This window comes from Mesoplodon densirostris, chromosome 11 (genome assembly GCF_025265405.1).
Source record: "Mesoplodon densirostris isolate mMesDen1 chromosome 11, mMesDen1 primary haplotype, whole genome shotgun sequence".
Taxonomy (NCBI): domain Eukaryota; kingdom Metazoa; phylum Chordata; class Mammalia; order Artiodactyla; family Ziphiidae; genus Mesoplodon; species Mesoplodon densirostris.
The window spans coordinates 12,916,264-12,930,604 of NC_082671.1; the positions used below are offsets into that span (position 1 = coordinate 12,916,264).

Here is a 14,341-nt window from a genome sequence, read left to right on the forward strand (position 1 = left end):
CTGTCAGAACTCATTTACTGTGTGGATGGGCCTTAGCAATTATATTAAATGACTCTTCCATTTTCAAAGAGATAGAGAAGAAAATTGTGGCAAATACAGTATAGTTTATCGCTTAGCATTTTGAACGCTAGAACACTCCCTGGTTGCAAAATTTAAAGGATGAAATGCATAAGAAAGGTTCATATGCAATGAAGACAACTCCATGCTGAAATTGGGAGTCTGTTGACCTTGCTAAGTTAATTATTATCTGTGTAATGGAATGAATGATAGCAGCATGGTTATTGATGTATTAATTCAGAAGTAAAGTTGAATTTGTATAACTTGTCACTTAAATAAATGGGAAAAGAATATGCCTTGGTTTAGGGCCTGACATATAATTACCCCTTGATAAATGTCAGTTCCTTTTATCCCTTTAAGGTGTGTTGTTTCATTAATGAAAGGGGGAATTTATAATATAGAAAAAGTATAAGGTATGCCTGGGAATAATAAACATCAAATTCAAGATTATGCTTATCTTTGTGTTAAGGAGTTGGGGATGGGGAAGGAGGAGCATGCTATCTGGTAGTGTTATACAGAGGGCTTTGTTTTTAATTTATCTGGATAATGGGTACACATATGTTCATTATATCAGATTTTATATCTTGCATATTCACTGTATTTCATAATGAAAAATTAATTATAAAAGAGCATCAGTATAGCTAGACATTAGTAAAATAATACAAAATTTGAGCTAGAATCAAACTTAACAACCATCTGGTCTAACCTCAGTTTTACAATTGAGCGACATGAAATCTAGAGAGTTTGGGTGATTTATCCTATGACAACTGTTATGGTAATGCTGGAACATGGAGTAGATTCAGTTTTGTTAGTTGAGAAATCTTTGTTGTGCTAAGCTTTTATAATTATGTATTTTTGAGGTGTGGTAGATTATATAGTTCACTGTTATTCTTTTTCTGGTAAGATTATATATCCCTGCCTTTTGCCATGTGACATGAAGTCTTTCCCCATGAGAACTTTTTTCTTCTCTACCCTCTTAATGTCTAACTTGGCTTTAGCCAATGGAATGTGAGTGAAAGTAGTGCGTACTATGTCTAAGAAAAAGCTTTAAAACCATTGTATACTGTATGGTTCTGTCATTGTAGATTTTCTCTCTGCCACAAGACCTGGAATTGCAGGGGGTGGGGGAACAGTTGCTGCTCCTTCAGCCTATGACTTAGAATGAAGAAGAATCTTAGTTATTAGCCAATAAAAAATTTTTTTTCATACTGCATTATCACCTAGTGAAAGCTGACTGACACAGAAAGTAAGCTCTCCCTTCTTTCTCCTTAGGTTAGGTCAATAAGAAAAGTGAAAGCTATTTCCTGGCATGTGAAGGATTTACATCTTTCAACTTGTCCTAAATCATTCTGGGTGTTGTAATTCACCCAGGTAAAGTGTGAAAAATTTTGGACAAGTGGTTCTTAAATTCCTGAGGAAATAAAATACATGGCCTTCTGTAACTTTACTCATTGCTGGTGGAATTTGGTGAGTGGGATAAGCTAGTGGGTAGGGCTCTGATGGATAACTGGCTAATTTTCTAAGGGGGTGTAATTTGGTAAGTGTGTTCTAAAATTGCATTTGTTGGATCAGGTCAATTAATTTGAGTTTGCCTATATAACAGAATGATCCCCAGAATGCACTTGGAGAAGTGATTTTAAGGTATCTTGCATTTTTTCATGTAGACTACCTTAGAATTTCTCAAAAGATCAGTATCAATGAATGCAACAAGTTAGACTATAGTGACCATTCTGGTTTGATGTGCATAACCAATATTGATTTGCTCCTGCTTTGTCCAAGGAATTGTTGGTAAAGCAAACTCCCTGTTTCCTAGGGGATATTCCATTACATATTTTTATATCATTAGCTTGATGACAGGCAGAAGGGGTTATTTGTTGTGTCAAATATTATGAACATTCAATACTTTACTGAATTTGTGAGTATTAGGTAAGGAACAGATTTCACCAATTAATGTTTTTTAAAGTGTGGTAGGACAGCTATTGACAGTGTTTTTATGCATGTGAGAGAAGAACCATAGCATAGTAGAAATGAATTGTGAACTATAAGGGACTCTGGATCCTCAAGTAAATATTGCTAGTGCTTTGTGAGTGGCTGGGAGAGAGAAGTTTGGAAACAAGATGAAAATCATTGTGGGATTTTTAACAGAAGTAGTGATTTTGTTTTACTACAGTTTTAGAAAAATAATTATTGACAGAGATGACAAGATATCCAGTATTTAAGAGAAAAATTTGGCAAGTCTGTATACTAAATTTGAGCAGATAAGTATCAAGAGGATGAATCACTGCACTAGCAGTTTCACCAGTCTTCATTAATGGGCAGTAAACAGTACGCAGATTATTAACATTTACTGTGCAACACACTGATTATTCTTTGTGGTTTTATTGCCAGGACTATTGCAGAATTCTCAAGTAAAATTTAGGAGTGCAAAGTAAAAAATCACACAGTTCTCAACTGACAATGGGATTCTTAAAGAACTCAGTAGCAGAGCCTCTACAGAGGCTAGGAATCCTCAGCATAAAGTGATTCTTTAGGAGTAAGCCATTATTAGTCAAGCCTATTGACTAATATTTATTTAAGCCATTTGACAAACTCAGACCTGAATAAAAATTATTTTCAGCATCCCGTTATTCAGAATAATGTTATACTAATGTCAGTTAACAGCATGAATTTAATTGGAGTAACTGTGTCAAAGATAGAAGTGTCAAGTCCACTTAAGTAGCTTTGCTTAACATTTTGCAAATTTTTGCTAAAGTTTTATTTTTAAATACACGGCATCAAGTATCCATACTTTCAATTAACATAGTGTTTATGTGTGTGCGCGCGTTTTGACCCAACAGTCCTGGTACTTACTATTGTTTTGTTAGTTAAGGCAGTTCTTGGAAAGCAGTAGTATAGATCCATGTTTATTTACTCAGAAAAACCCGACCATAGACCTGTTATTGAAGCAAAGAATTTGGGGGTATATTACGAATATGTGTCAATTTCATCATTCACCTTTAATTTCACACCGTTTGGATTCTTGGTAGAGCACTTGCCCTCATCTGCTTCCCTTGTTGCCGGGCAAGGTACGTGATGCTGATGTCTGATTGGTTTAGGCAACTACGGCTTTGAGCCAATCAGACAGTGAATTTCAGTTCTCTCACAGGACTGAAGCATTCAAGCAGCTGCTGATTTATTTTTCCTATGGGGAGGAGATTATATAAACTAAGAGTATGGCTGCAGCAAGCTACCTCTTGGGTGTGTTTGAAAAATTATAGGGTTTATCTGTAACTGAAGGAGAAAAACATGAGGTTTATTTAAAAAACTTGTTTATTATTAAGACAATTTTTTAGGTAGTAAATTTGACAAAAAATTCTGATGACAGATTTCCTATTTTTATTTTATAATTTTACATTTAAAGGACTGTAGAATGATATAATATAGGAAAAATTTCCCTTTAGTTTACATGAGTATTTACTATGTAATATACACATTTGCTTTATTTCTTCAAAAGGGGAGAGCTCATAATCTTTTTGTAACCTGCTGCCAAGGGCAGTTTAGGAGAAAAGAATGGAGTAATTGTACTTACAACACTTAATACAGGTTCTCAAGAATTACATTTTAATTTCATTAGGTGAATCAAACTAAATCAGTTCAGTGCAGTAGACAACAAAACACTTTATAATGCTATCATCCATAGTAAACCTTTTTAGGGTCCAGAACACAATTAATTTTTGGAATTGGAAATCTGTAACAATAGAGGTAGGTGAGTATGAAAATAATCTTGTTGTTTGGATTTAAGGTTTTGCTGGATTTTTAGTATAAATGTTTTATAAACATTAAGGACTATGGAATTTTAAAAAGAAATTTACATTTGAATTTTGCAGATTCTAACCCATTGTGTAGAAAAGTATGTTCTTGTTATGCATTGTCCATGTTTGACTCATTCCCCAGGTAGGGAATGGATTTATATTTCTGAAAACATTCTTTAAATGAAAATAAATAAGATTTATACCTTTTATCTTATTTTAATTTATTTATATGGTATATTTAATGTATATTATGGACTTAGAATTCTTTGCAATTATGTTCTAGATTACTTTTATCAGACAAAGAGCCTCACTGAAGTGTTGTGAATCCAGGTTTTAACTATGTTTTTCTGACCTTATTGTCTGTCTCCTGTTGCTGGGCAGGAATCAGAATGCTGGCTACTGATTGGCTGAGTTTGTGACCAGCTCTTGAATAGCCACTTAAATTCTTGAGCTTTTTGAGCAGGCAGATTGTAGGCTAAGACATTGCAGCTTTTGGTAATACTTCCCTTTGTTGTTTCATAGCTATAATCTCTTTGCTAGAAAGAAGAGTGTGAAGGGAGTGGGTGGAGGGGGATGAAGCAGAGAAGAAAATAATGGTTTCACTTAAAGAAGAAGAGGCTCATTGGGCTTTACTTAAAAATAATTTACACAAATTTCAAAAAAAAATTCCAAGCCATAGAGACTTATTTGCAGGTAACACACCCTTCTTGGTTATTTAAATATAAATTCCTTAAGTAAAGGTGAAATCCTTGTTAATGCTATAGAAAAAGATTTTTTTTATAGTGATAGTATTTCCCTAGAGTTCTTGAATCTGAATATATAGAGTAAGTACCTAAAAACACTTTTTTCTTACTGTCTTTCTCATGAAAAAATGTTTTCAGTAGAAAGTAGTTCATCACGTTTTACACATTTACTTCTAGATATGGCAGACATTTTCTGCTGTAAAATACAAATGCTTTTTCCTGTGAAAATAAATTACAGTCTTGTGAGAGCTTCATGATTCTAGTGTTGCCACCTAAAAAAGTAGTATTTCTTTTGTCAAATAGTTTTGTGAATGGCGTCTCAGTTCCAGATGATAGTATTTAAAATGATCTTTAGAAATGTTTTGTTCCGGTAATACAGTCATGAAGACTTGTTTTCAGGTAAACACACCCTTCTCTAATGTGTGTCTTTCTTAAATATACATTGCTCATGCAAAATAGATTTTTAAAAACTTAACTGCTGATTGGTTTGCATAGATATGGCTGAACTAGTTTGAACTGGTTGTTCATGCTACGGTTGTTCATGCTACTTCCTTATTGCTTTGTCTGTTATTCATTATACTTAGAACCCATAAAAAATCTTGTAAATGGCTGTAGTGTGCACCCTTGTGGGTATAGATGGTAGTTATTCTGTAATTCTTTGTATAGGTAGTCCTTTAGTGTACTGAATTGAATGGCAGTTTTGTTGATAAAACCAGCTTGCTTCGATAACATTTATTTTTATTAAATGTTACTTGGTGGTGGCTATTAACATTGAACGTGATGTTTGCGTGTTGGATTTTCTAATTCATATACAAAATCCCAGAAGTATTTAAGAGAAATTTGTTTCAGATTCTCTAGTTTATGCCTAAAACCATTCTGAATATACATAGACAATTATGATAATAACATTTATTGAGTGCTTACTACCTTCTAGGTGCTTAATGTATAGAATTTCATTTAATCATTATTACAAACTCTGTGTCAGGTACTGATATTCCCTTTATAAGGTGGCTGAAACTAAACATTGAAATGCCACGTAACTTGCCGTCTGTCACATAGTATATCGGAGAGCTAGAATTCAAATCCATGTTTCTGTTTGCAGAGTTCGTGTTCTTAACGGGATTACTAAAAATTATGAAAATATACTTTTTTTTAAAGAAAGAGGAATGTTTGCTTTTAATGCAACTGGCAATAACTGCCACTTATGCATAATAGTTGAGAAATGTGGCTGTTATGAGGTCAAAGTCCAAAAGAATTGCAGTTCAGTATTTGAAAATATTTAAAGGGTAACCATACTCCTTGTACTGTAAATTTAATCCTTTTGTATGTTTGGAGTCAGCAAGGAAAAGTGACTACAAAATTTGCATTGTATCTTTGCAGAAAATTTTTCAGTTAGTGTGAGTTTCAAATGGATGGTAGGTGGGAAAAAATTTGAAGTTTAAAATTTAGCTGCAGTTAATAACCCTTAAAATAGTGCCTATGATAATTTTGCATTGACGTTTCTTCTCAATTTTAAGGTAATTTCTGTAAATAGTTTCACTCAGCTCCATAATTTAAATTAAAAACGTAGAAAGACCAAGAAATATAAGTAATGGCTTAAAGTAAGAGAATGAATGCAGATTTTATACCAGTCTAGAAGTACTGTGACAACATGGTTGGTTCTCAGGCTTTATTGGCCTCCAGCAAATAGGCTGGGCCTTAGTTTTATGGCTTTCAGCTAGAGGAACAGTGGAACACCAAGAACACACCTGTAATTGAACAATTGGGTTTATTATTTGTTGCAGTGAGAGAGATTGTGCACCATGGGGAAACAGCGAGGCATATCAGTAGGAGGATGTTAGAGAAAAACCTGGTAAAGGATTCAGTTATAGTATAGTTGGGTTTTTTTTGGGGGGGCGGGCGGTTGTGGCATAGAGCCTTACTCTGTATTAGGTGCTGTCAGAAAGCAGGGGCAGTTCTATGCTTGTGTATCTCAGCAACTGTCATCTATAGGGAGGACAAACTACAGTGAGTATAAAGCTGCAATTGATCAAAAAGTGTAGCTATCACTTAGTCAGAGAGGGAGATATTTAGTATTTTACGGGATGCTGGGTTGCACAGGGACCTTGTCTAATATGAATGGTGAGGTCGTTTTATGTCCAACATGATTTAGCTATAAGCATCAAGTCAGTTTATAACAACACTGAGCTTTGAGCCTTAAATAAGTTCCCAGACTTCCGAGGCTGCTTTTTTCCCTTCTCCAACCAAAGCAAGTATATCCTAACATCATTCCTACTGGTAATGGTGATGTTAAGTGAATATCCAATGTAAAATTAATATTCTTGATTCTGTATATCTTAGTCCTTAAAGGACGTTTGTTTTATTCCACTATGGACTGGCAACATTGTCTTTCTCTAGGACCAAATCTTTTGTTTGCCTTACTGCACTGACCAGATGTTAACACAGAAACAATGATAGAGAAGATCCTTATCAGTTCTGATCTTATTTTACCATTAAGTATGATATCTGCAGTTTTCTTTGTAGATAATCTTTATTAGATTTGAGTTGTTTCCTTCTGTTAGATTTCTGAGAGTTTAACTATGCAGTGTTGAATTTTGTCAAATGAATGGATATTCTGTGTCTGTTGAGATGATCTGTTGTTTATTTTCATCCTCTATTCTGTTTTTGTGGTAAATCACACTGCTTGAAAAAAATCTTTTTTCTTAAATAACAGAAATGTATTCTCTTACATTTCTGGAAGTTAGAAGTCTGAAATCAAGGTGTTGACCGGGCCATGCCCCGATTGAGGAAGCTAAGGAAGGGTCTGTTCCACACCTCTCTCCCAGCTGTGGCTTGTGGCTAGCTAACTCCATTTTTCACACAGCATTCTCCTGTGTGTGCGTGTGTGTGTGTGTGTGTGTGTGTGTGTGTCCAGATTTTCCCCTTTTTATAAGGCCACTGATCATACAGAATTAGGGCCCACCCTAAAGACCTTATTTTAACTTGATTACCTCTGTAAAGACCCTATTCAAATGAGGTCACAATTTGAGGAATTAGGGCTTAGGGCTCTAATGTATTTTTATCAAGTGGACATCTTGGTTGGGCCTAAAATAAAGCTATAATGCTTCGTGACTCACTCGTAAATCTACATTGCATGATTTTTTAATATGAAATTGACCTTGTATTTTTTTAATGAGCTTCACATGGTCATAGTGTATTACCTTTTAAAGAAACATACTTTTAAGTAACTCACAGATGAAAGAAGAAATCACAATGGAAATTAGAAAATATTTTAATAGAACAACAATGAAAAATATGACACATTAAAATGTAAGATGCAGCTAAAACAGTGCTTAGAGGGAAATTTATAGCTTTACATGCATACACTTACAAAAAGAGGGAAAGATTAAAAATTAATGATTAATGTTTAGCATGTTGAGGAACTGCCAGACTGTTTTCCCAAAGCAGTTGCACCATTTTACAATCCCATTGCCATTGCAGGAGAGTTTCAGTTTGCCCACATTCTTGCCAACATTCATTATTTTCTTTGATACAGCCAACCTGGTGTGTGTGAGCTGTTATCATTTTGGTTTTGATTTCTATTTCTCTGGTGACTAAATGATGTTGAGCATCTTTTCATGTTTCTTGCTTATTGGCTATTTGTGTATCTTTTAGAGAAATGTCTGTTCAAATCGTTTGCCCATTTTTAAATTGGTTTTTCTGTTGTTATTTTTCAACTGCAACAATATTTTATATTCTATATTTTCCAGATGCAAGTCTCTTATCAGGTACATTATTTGCAAATGTATGATTTGTAAATACAGTTGACCCTTGAAAAATGTGGGGGTTAAGGGGGGCCGGCCCTCCGCACAGTTGAAAATCCTCGTATAACTTTATAGTTGTCCCTTCGCATCCACAGATTAAACCAACTGTGGTTCAGGTAGTACTGTAGTATGTATTTATTGAAAAAATTCCAAGTTTAAGAGGACCCATGAAGTTCAAACCTCTGTTGTTCAAGGGTCGACTGTATTTCCTTCTGTTGTGTCTTTTCACTTTCTTGATAGTAACCTCTTATTAATGTGTTTACAGCTGTTAATTTAGATATTCCTGGTTGCAAATGTAATCTTTCCTTATGTTCCTTAATTCTCCCTTCTTTTTTTCCCCTTATATCTATACCTTTCTCCCATTCCCCTACTGCTTTCATTCTCTTATACTTTTATTTTTCCTTTGACAGCTACTTTTTTATTTCATGTATTTTTTTTAATGCTATCTCCTCCGGACTCTGAGAATCCATTAGCTTACTGAGAATGAAAACTAGAAATTAATCACTTTTTTCCTAATACTGCTTAGTAATTGATCTCCTGTGAACTGTATCTATTATCAATTTTATATTATATAAATTCAATAAATATGAAAATTAACACACAGCAAGGATCATTATGCTTTCTATATGTAATTATTTCAAAATTACATAAAGGGCTGCTTGCTTATAAGATCAGTTTGCAGTAAGTCTGTAATTAGGTGGCTTCGGTTTCAATTGTTAAACTCTGTCTTTCTCTTTCTCTTTTTAAAGATTCAAAATGGATAGTATAGAAGAACCTCAGAGAAAAGTCTTTAAGGCTCGAAAAACAATGCGAGTGAGTGATCGTCAACAACTTGAAGCAGTGTACAAGGTCAAAGAAGAACTGTTGAAAACTGATGTCAAGCTGTTAAATGGCAATCATGAAAATGGAGACTTGGACCCAACCTCACCTTTGGAAAATATGGATTATATTAATGACAAGGAAGAGGTGAATGGCATTGAAGAGCTTTGTTTTGACCCTGAAAAAAGTAAATCAGAATGGAAAGAAACACCCTCTACCTTAAATGTTAATGTAAAAAACAAGCAGGATGATGATTTAAAGTGTGAACCTGTGTCTCCTAATAATATAACTCCTGAACTAGCCTCTAAACTGACTGCTGAACCATCTTCTGCTGATACAGCCTCTGGTGCGCTAGCTGCTAGAGGTCTGGTATCTGGAGATTCTGCCTCTGGAGACTTGGCCTCTGAAGCAGTAACCTCTGGTGATCCCACCTCTGGTGATCCCACCTCTGTTGATCCTGCTTCTGGTGATCCTGTCTCTCGTGATCTTGCCTCCGGTGAACTGGTCTCCAGTGAACCGGTCTCCAGTGAGCCAGTCTCTGATGAACTGGTCTCCAATAAACCAGTCCCCGGTGAATCGGTCTCCACTGAACTGGTCTCCAGTGATTCAGCATCTGATGATCCAGCCTCTGGTGATCATGCTTTTGAATCACTGGCCTCTGATGATCCAGGCTCTGGTGATCTGGCTTCTGGTGATCCAGCTTCGGGTGATTCGGCTTCTGGTCATCCAGCCTCTGATGAACCAATTTCTGATGAACCAACTTCTGAGTCAGTCTTTGATCCCACCTTTGAACCAAGTTCTGTACCAGTTTGTGAACCAGTTCCTGAAACTGATAGTACAGAGCCTAGTAGCAATAAAGGTGATGATTTTCTTGAAAAAAATGGAGATGATGAAAAGTTAGATCAAATTTTCCCATTTGATGAGAAAAATAAAGCTGATAGTAATGTTGATGTTGATGCAGAAGCTCTAGAAATAGATGATACAATTATTTGTTCAGATGTGTCTCCTGAAAAGAAGGTAGAAGAAGATGCTACCACAGAATCTGCTCTTGGAGAGGAAGCTATATCTAGCAGTATTGAGATTGACCAAAGTGAAAAGACTGAAGAAGAAAATTCTGCAGACCTTGCAGAAACCATTAGTGAAAATGTTATAAAAGATGACAAAAATGAGAATGTCTTAGAAAATACAGATTCTATGGAGACAGATGAAATCATTCCTATTTTGGAAAAGCTTGCACCTGCTGAAGATGAACTTACTTGCTTTTCTAAAGCTTCTCTCCTTCCAATTGATGAGACAAATCCAGATTTGGAAGAAAAGATGGAAGGTTCTTTTGGTTCACCATCTAAACAAGAAAGTAGTGAGAGTTTGCCAAAAGAAGCCTTTTTGGTCCTCTCTGATGAAGAGGATATTTTGGGTGAAAAGGATGAGTCTGAAGTTGTATCACAAAATGAGACATGCTCTCCAGGTTAGCATATTATTTAAATTCTAAAGATTTTGATTAGCTTTGATAAACTGCTTAGTAAAACATTCTCTTAAAGTTTAAATTTCTTTTAGTTACAGAGAAAGTTGAGAATGATGGTGACTAGAATGATCTCTTAACTTCATAGGTTCTTAACTTCACAGAATTTAGAATTACAGAGAACCACTCTGAGAGCAGCATTGTGTGAAGTGCTGAGAAGGGAGATAAAATAAGTAGAAAATTTTGCACTTGCCCGTAAGGGACTTATAGACTGGGAATAGAGATAAGATGGACCAGTATAACACCATGATATAACAATTTCCAGTACATAATTGATCAGAATCCTAGCAATTGTTCATGCTATCACTTAGCAGCCAAATAACTTTGAATCTAAAAGCCTACAAGTTTAATTTATTTGCTTCAAGTATAACAAATTCCATTTTACAATTAATTTTCCAGTTGAAATCTGATTCTTTTAATATTCTTTGTCCAGGGAATGGCACCACCATTGCTGGAAGCCAAAAACCTAGAGGTCTAATTATATGTTTGATAAAGACTTTATCCATTTGCTTCCTAAGCCTTCTTGATTCTACTCCCTTCATTTTCTGAATGATCTCTCAATAACTTAAATCTCTTTTATTTGATTGTGTTCCTCTCTTTCATTAGATCACTATTACTGGGTTGGCCAGAAAGTTAGTTTGGTTAGTGAATACACTGTTCAATAAAATTCTTGGTGAAAATGAAAAATTTGTCCTTTATTTTTAGTTAGAATTGAACAAACTTTTTAGCCAACCCAATACTTTTAGGGTAATTTCAAACTCCTTATATAAAAGCTATATAAACTTCATGATTTGGTCAATGCCTGTCTTTTCCATCTCTTTTATTAATTACTAGAGAAAAAAGAGCGATTGAGAAAAATCCTACTTTGCTTTCATGGTCAAACTCAAATATCATTCCTTTGTGAAACTTTCTCAGTTACTTTCGGATTGGTGTGAATACCTTTATGTTCCCATCGTGTCACATTCTCTTAGCCTTAGAGCCCTGTGAGTGGAGTGACCTTGTAATAAGAAAAACAACATCTGGTTTTTAGTTTGTTCAAAGAAAAAAAAGCCTAGAAGACACAGAGGATTACCTCCCACCCCCCACCCCCAATATATCATACCCACTTTTGGAGATAGAAACTTTTTCTTATTAAAAAATGACTTCATTTCCAAAGAGCATTCATTCATTTATTAAACCTGTATATATAGAAAGGCCAAGCTCTTCTTGGCTTGGGGATTTAAAGATAAAGTTTATTACTTGCCCTGAGGATTCTGACAAGAATTAAATTGCAAGCCATTAAATACATGGTTGTGAATACAGTAGTAATGTTAAATTGGTATGCTGGGAGTTTAGAGGAGAGTAACTTTATGAGAATATAGATGTATTCAGGGAAGCACTTTCCTTTCACTCTCTGTGTAACATAGGGTTTTAATGAAGATAATCCCTCTTAATTGCAGCTCCATACTACTTGCTCAGGCCAAAAATCTTGGAGCCATTCTTATTTTTTTCATTCATAGTCCATATCCAATCTCTCAGGAAATCCTGTTGGTGCTACTTTCAGAATAGATCTAGAATGCAGTCTCTTCATACCATCTTCACTGCTATCACCCCTGCTTTGAGCCATCATAATCAGGCCAAAATAATGCTTGGGTCACAGTTAGTGCTCAGTAAATGTTTGTAGAATTAATTAATTGGTAATAGAAGAGTGTTATGGAGGACCTTGCTTACAATGCTAAAACATACTAACACTGGGGAGCCATTGAATGATTTCAAGCAGAGAAGAATGACACGATGCAATTTACATTTTGGAAAGATAATAAATAACAATGTTTAAGGAGAACTTCACTCATTTTTCAGTAAGAATATAGAGAGTAATATTGGGGTAAGTCCTTAAAAAAATCTTTTGGTAGTGTGTATAAGAAAGTCATAGCAAATTGAAGCTTAATTATTTAATGAGTTTATACATTTTACCTTTATGTCAGAATCTTGGAGATTGGAGACCATCCCTCCCACCCAGTGGTTAAATGCAGAAAGATGAATATTAAGCCATCCCTATTGTATACTTTGAAAATTCAGAGTTTGGTTTATTTTTGATTACTTTTAGACTTTTATTTGATTGTATGCTGTTAGAGTAGGTTTAGTGATAGATTTAATTTCTTAGCTGGTAACTGAACTTTTATTTTCTGTCCCCTGACCCAGAGGAGATTTTGTGTATTGTAAGTTGAAGTATGGTTTCTTCATTGGTTCTTAAACTGTTCTCTGTTCTGTTTATATGGTAGTAGAATCTGTTACATGTCATATTTGCTGTTGTTCATCTGTTGAGGTATTACTTTCTTCAGCTTCTTTATTCTTGACTAATTTTTAATGTTTTCAGAACAAAGGATTATAAGTCTGGCTTTTCCCTCTAAGTACTAACATTTATGTGCTGTACTAGTAGGAAAACATAAACCTCTATTATTTCAGACACTTTAGCAAATTTGTTTTAAATATAGCAGTTATGGATATGAGCAGCAGCAAAAAATAATGAAAGATATCTGAAAACAAATGGAAAAGCTATTTCAGGTTTACAAAGATAGATGAAAGACCTAAAAAACTATTGCAGATATTCCTTAGTAGGCCTGAGGACACTGTCATATTGTTGCTTAATACTGTATAATACCTGATACTCATTAAATGTTTACAATCATAGTCTGTTTAAGAAGTCTAGGAAAATAAAGGTTTCTCTTTGGGAACATTCGAACAACACCAGAGGAGGTACACATATTAGCTACCTTCCATGTATTCTCCATACCATATACTCTCCTCTACTACTGTTCCATCTTTCCTCTCTTTCAGTGCCATTCTTCACGTTATGTTAACAAAGCTAGCACAGTTTCATCTCCTCTTGTTTACTCTTTAACTTAATTGAATTGTGATTTCCACGTTCCCAGCCTCTTTCCTAATTGTTCTCAGTTGAGTGACATTGATGCTCATGTTGTTAAATCCAGGGGCATCCTTTATTTGTCTTTATTCTCTCATATTTAGATGACCTCTTAATAACAATTCCTCCCTCTTGAGATTCTCCTTAGCTTTCAGGCTACTGCATTCTCTATTTTCTTCCCTTTTGGCCCTTCTCATTTTGTTTCTTATGTAAAAATGAGAGGGAGAGCTCTTTTCTACTCGGCTTTTTAAATTTTTTAAACATTGTTTTTTCTTAATATTTTTGAGGAGAAAAATCTGTTTAAAAGTAAATAAGATTTTACCCTAAGCTCTGACATAATTTTCTTCCAAATATTATTTCAGATTTAAAAAATATCTTGTTATTTTTCCCTTTCATTGGATCCTTAAGATAAATTAGATGAACATAAATGCTAATGAGGATAATTGCATGGGAATAGAATTTAAGGTTTCTGTCTAATTTTGCTTTAGGTTAATAGTGGTAGAATTGCCATGGTTTAGATAATTAAAATTTATTGATATTTTGTTTTCACTATTTAATGTGTTCAGCTAAAATTCTTTATTATCTCAGCCCATTTATATTCAGCTGTGTCTTACGTACTTGGATTTTCTTTATGGAATCTTGTATTCCTGTACATTGTTGTAGAAGTTGCAGATTTTTCTTTTCAGAGTTGAGGGAGATCAAAGATG

At 34.6% G+C, this 14,341-nt stretch overlaps 1 protein-coding gene across 2 annotated transcripts in view; it reads left to right on the plus strand.

Annotated features, from left to right (window-relative positions):
* ATF7IP (activating transcription factor 7 interacting protein) overlaps positions 1 to 14,341 on the plus strand; it is a 114,563-nt gene that overhangs the window by 39,987 nt on the left and 60,235 nt on the right. For both annotated transcript variants that reach the window (XM_060112474.1, XM_060112473.1), the window contains exon 2: positions 9,144 to 10,678. In XM_060112474.1, coding sequence (XP_059968457.1) covers positions 9,151 to 10,678 — 1,528 coding nt within the window. In that variant the 5' untranslated portion in view covers positions 9,144 to 9,150. The remainder of the gene's footprint in view (positions 1 to 9,143; positions 10,679 to 14,341) is intronic.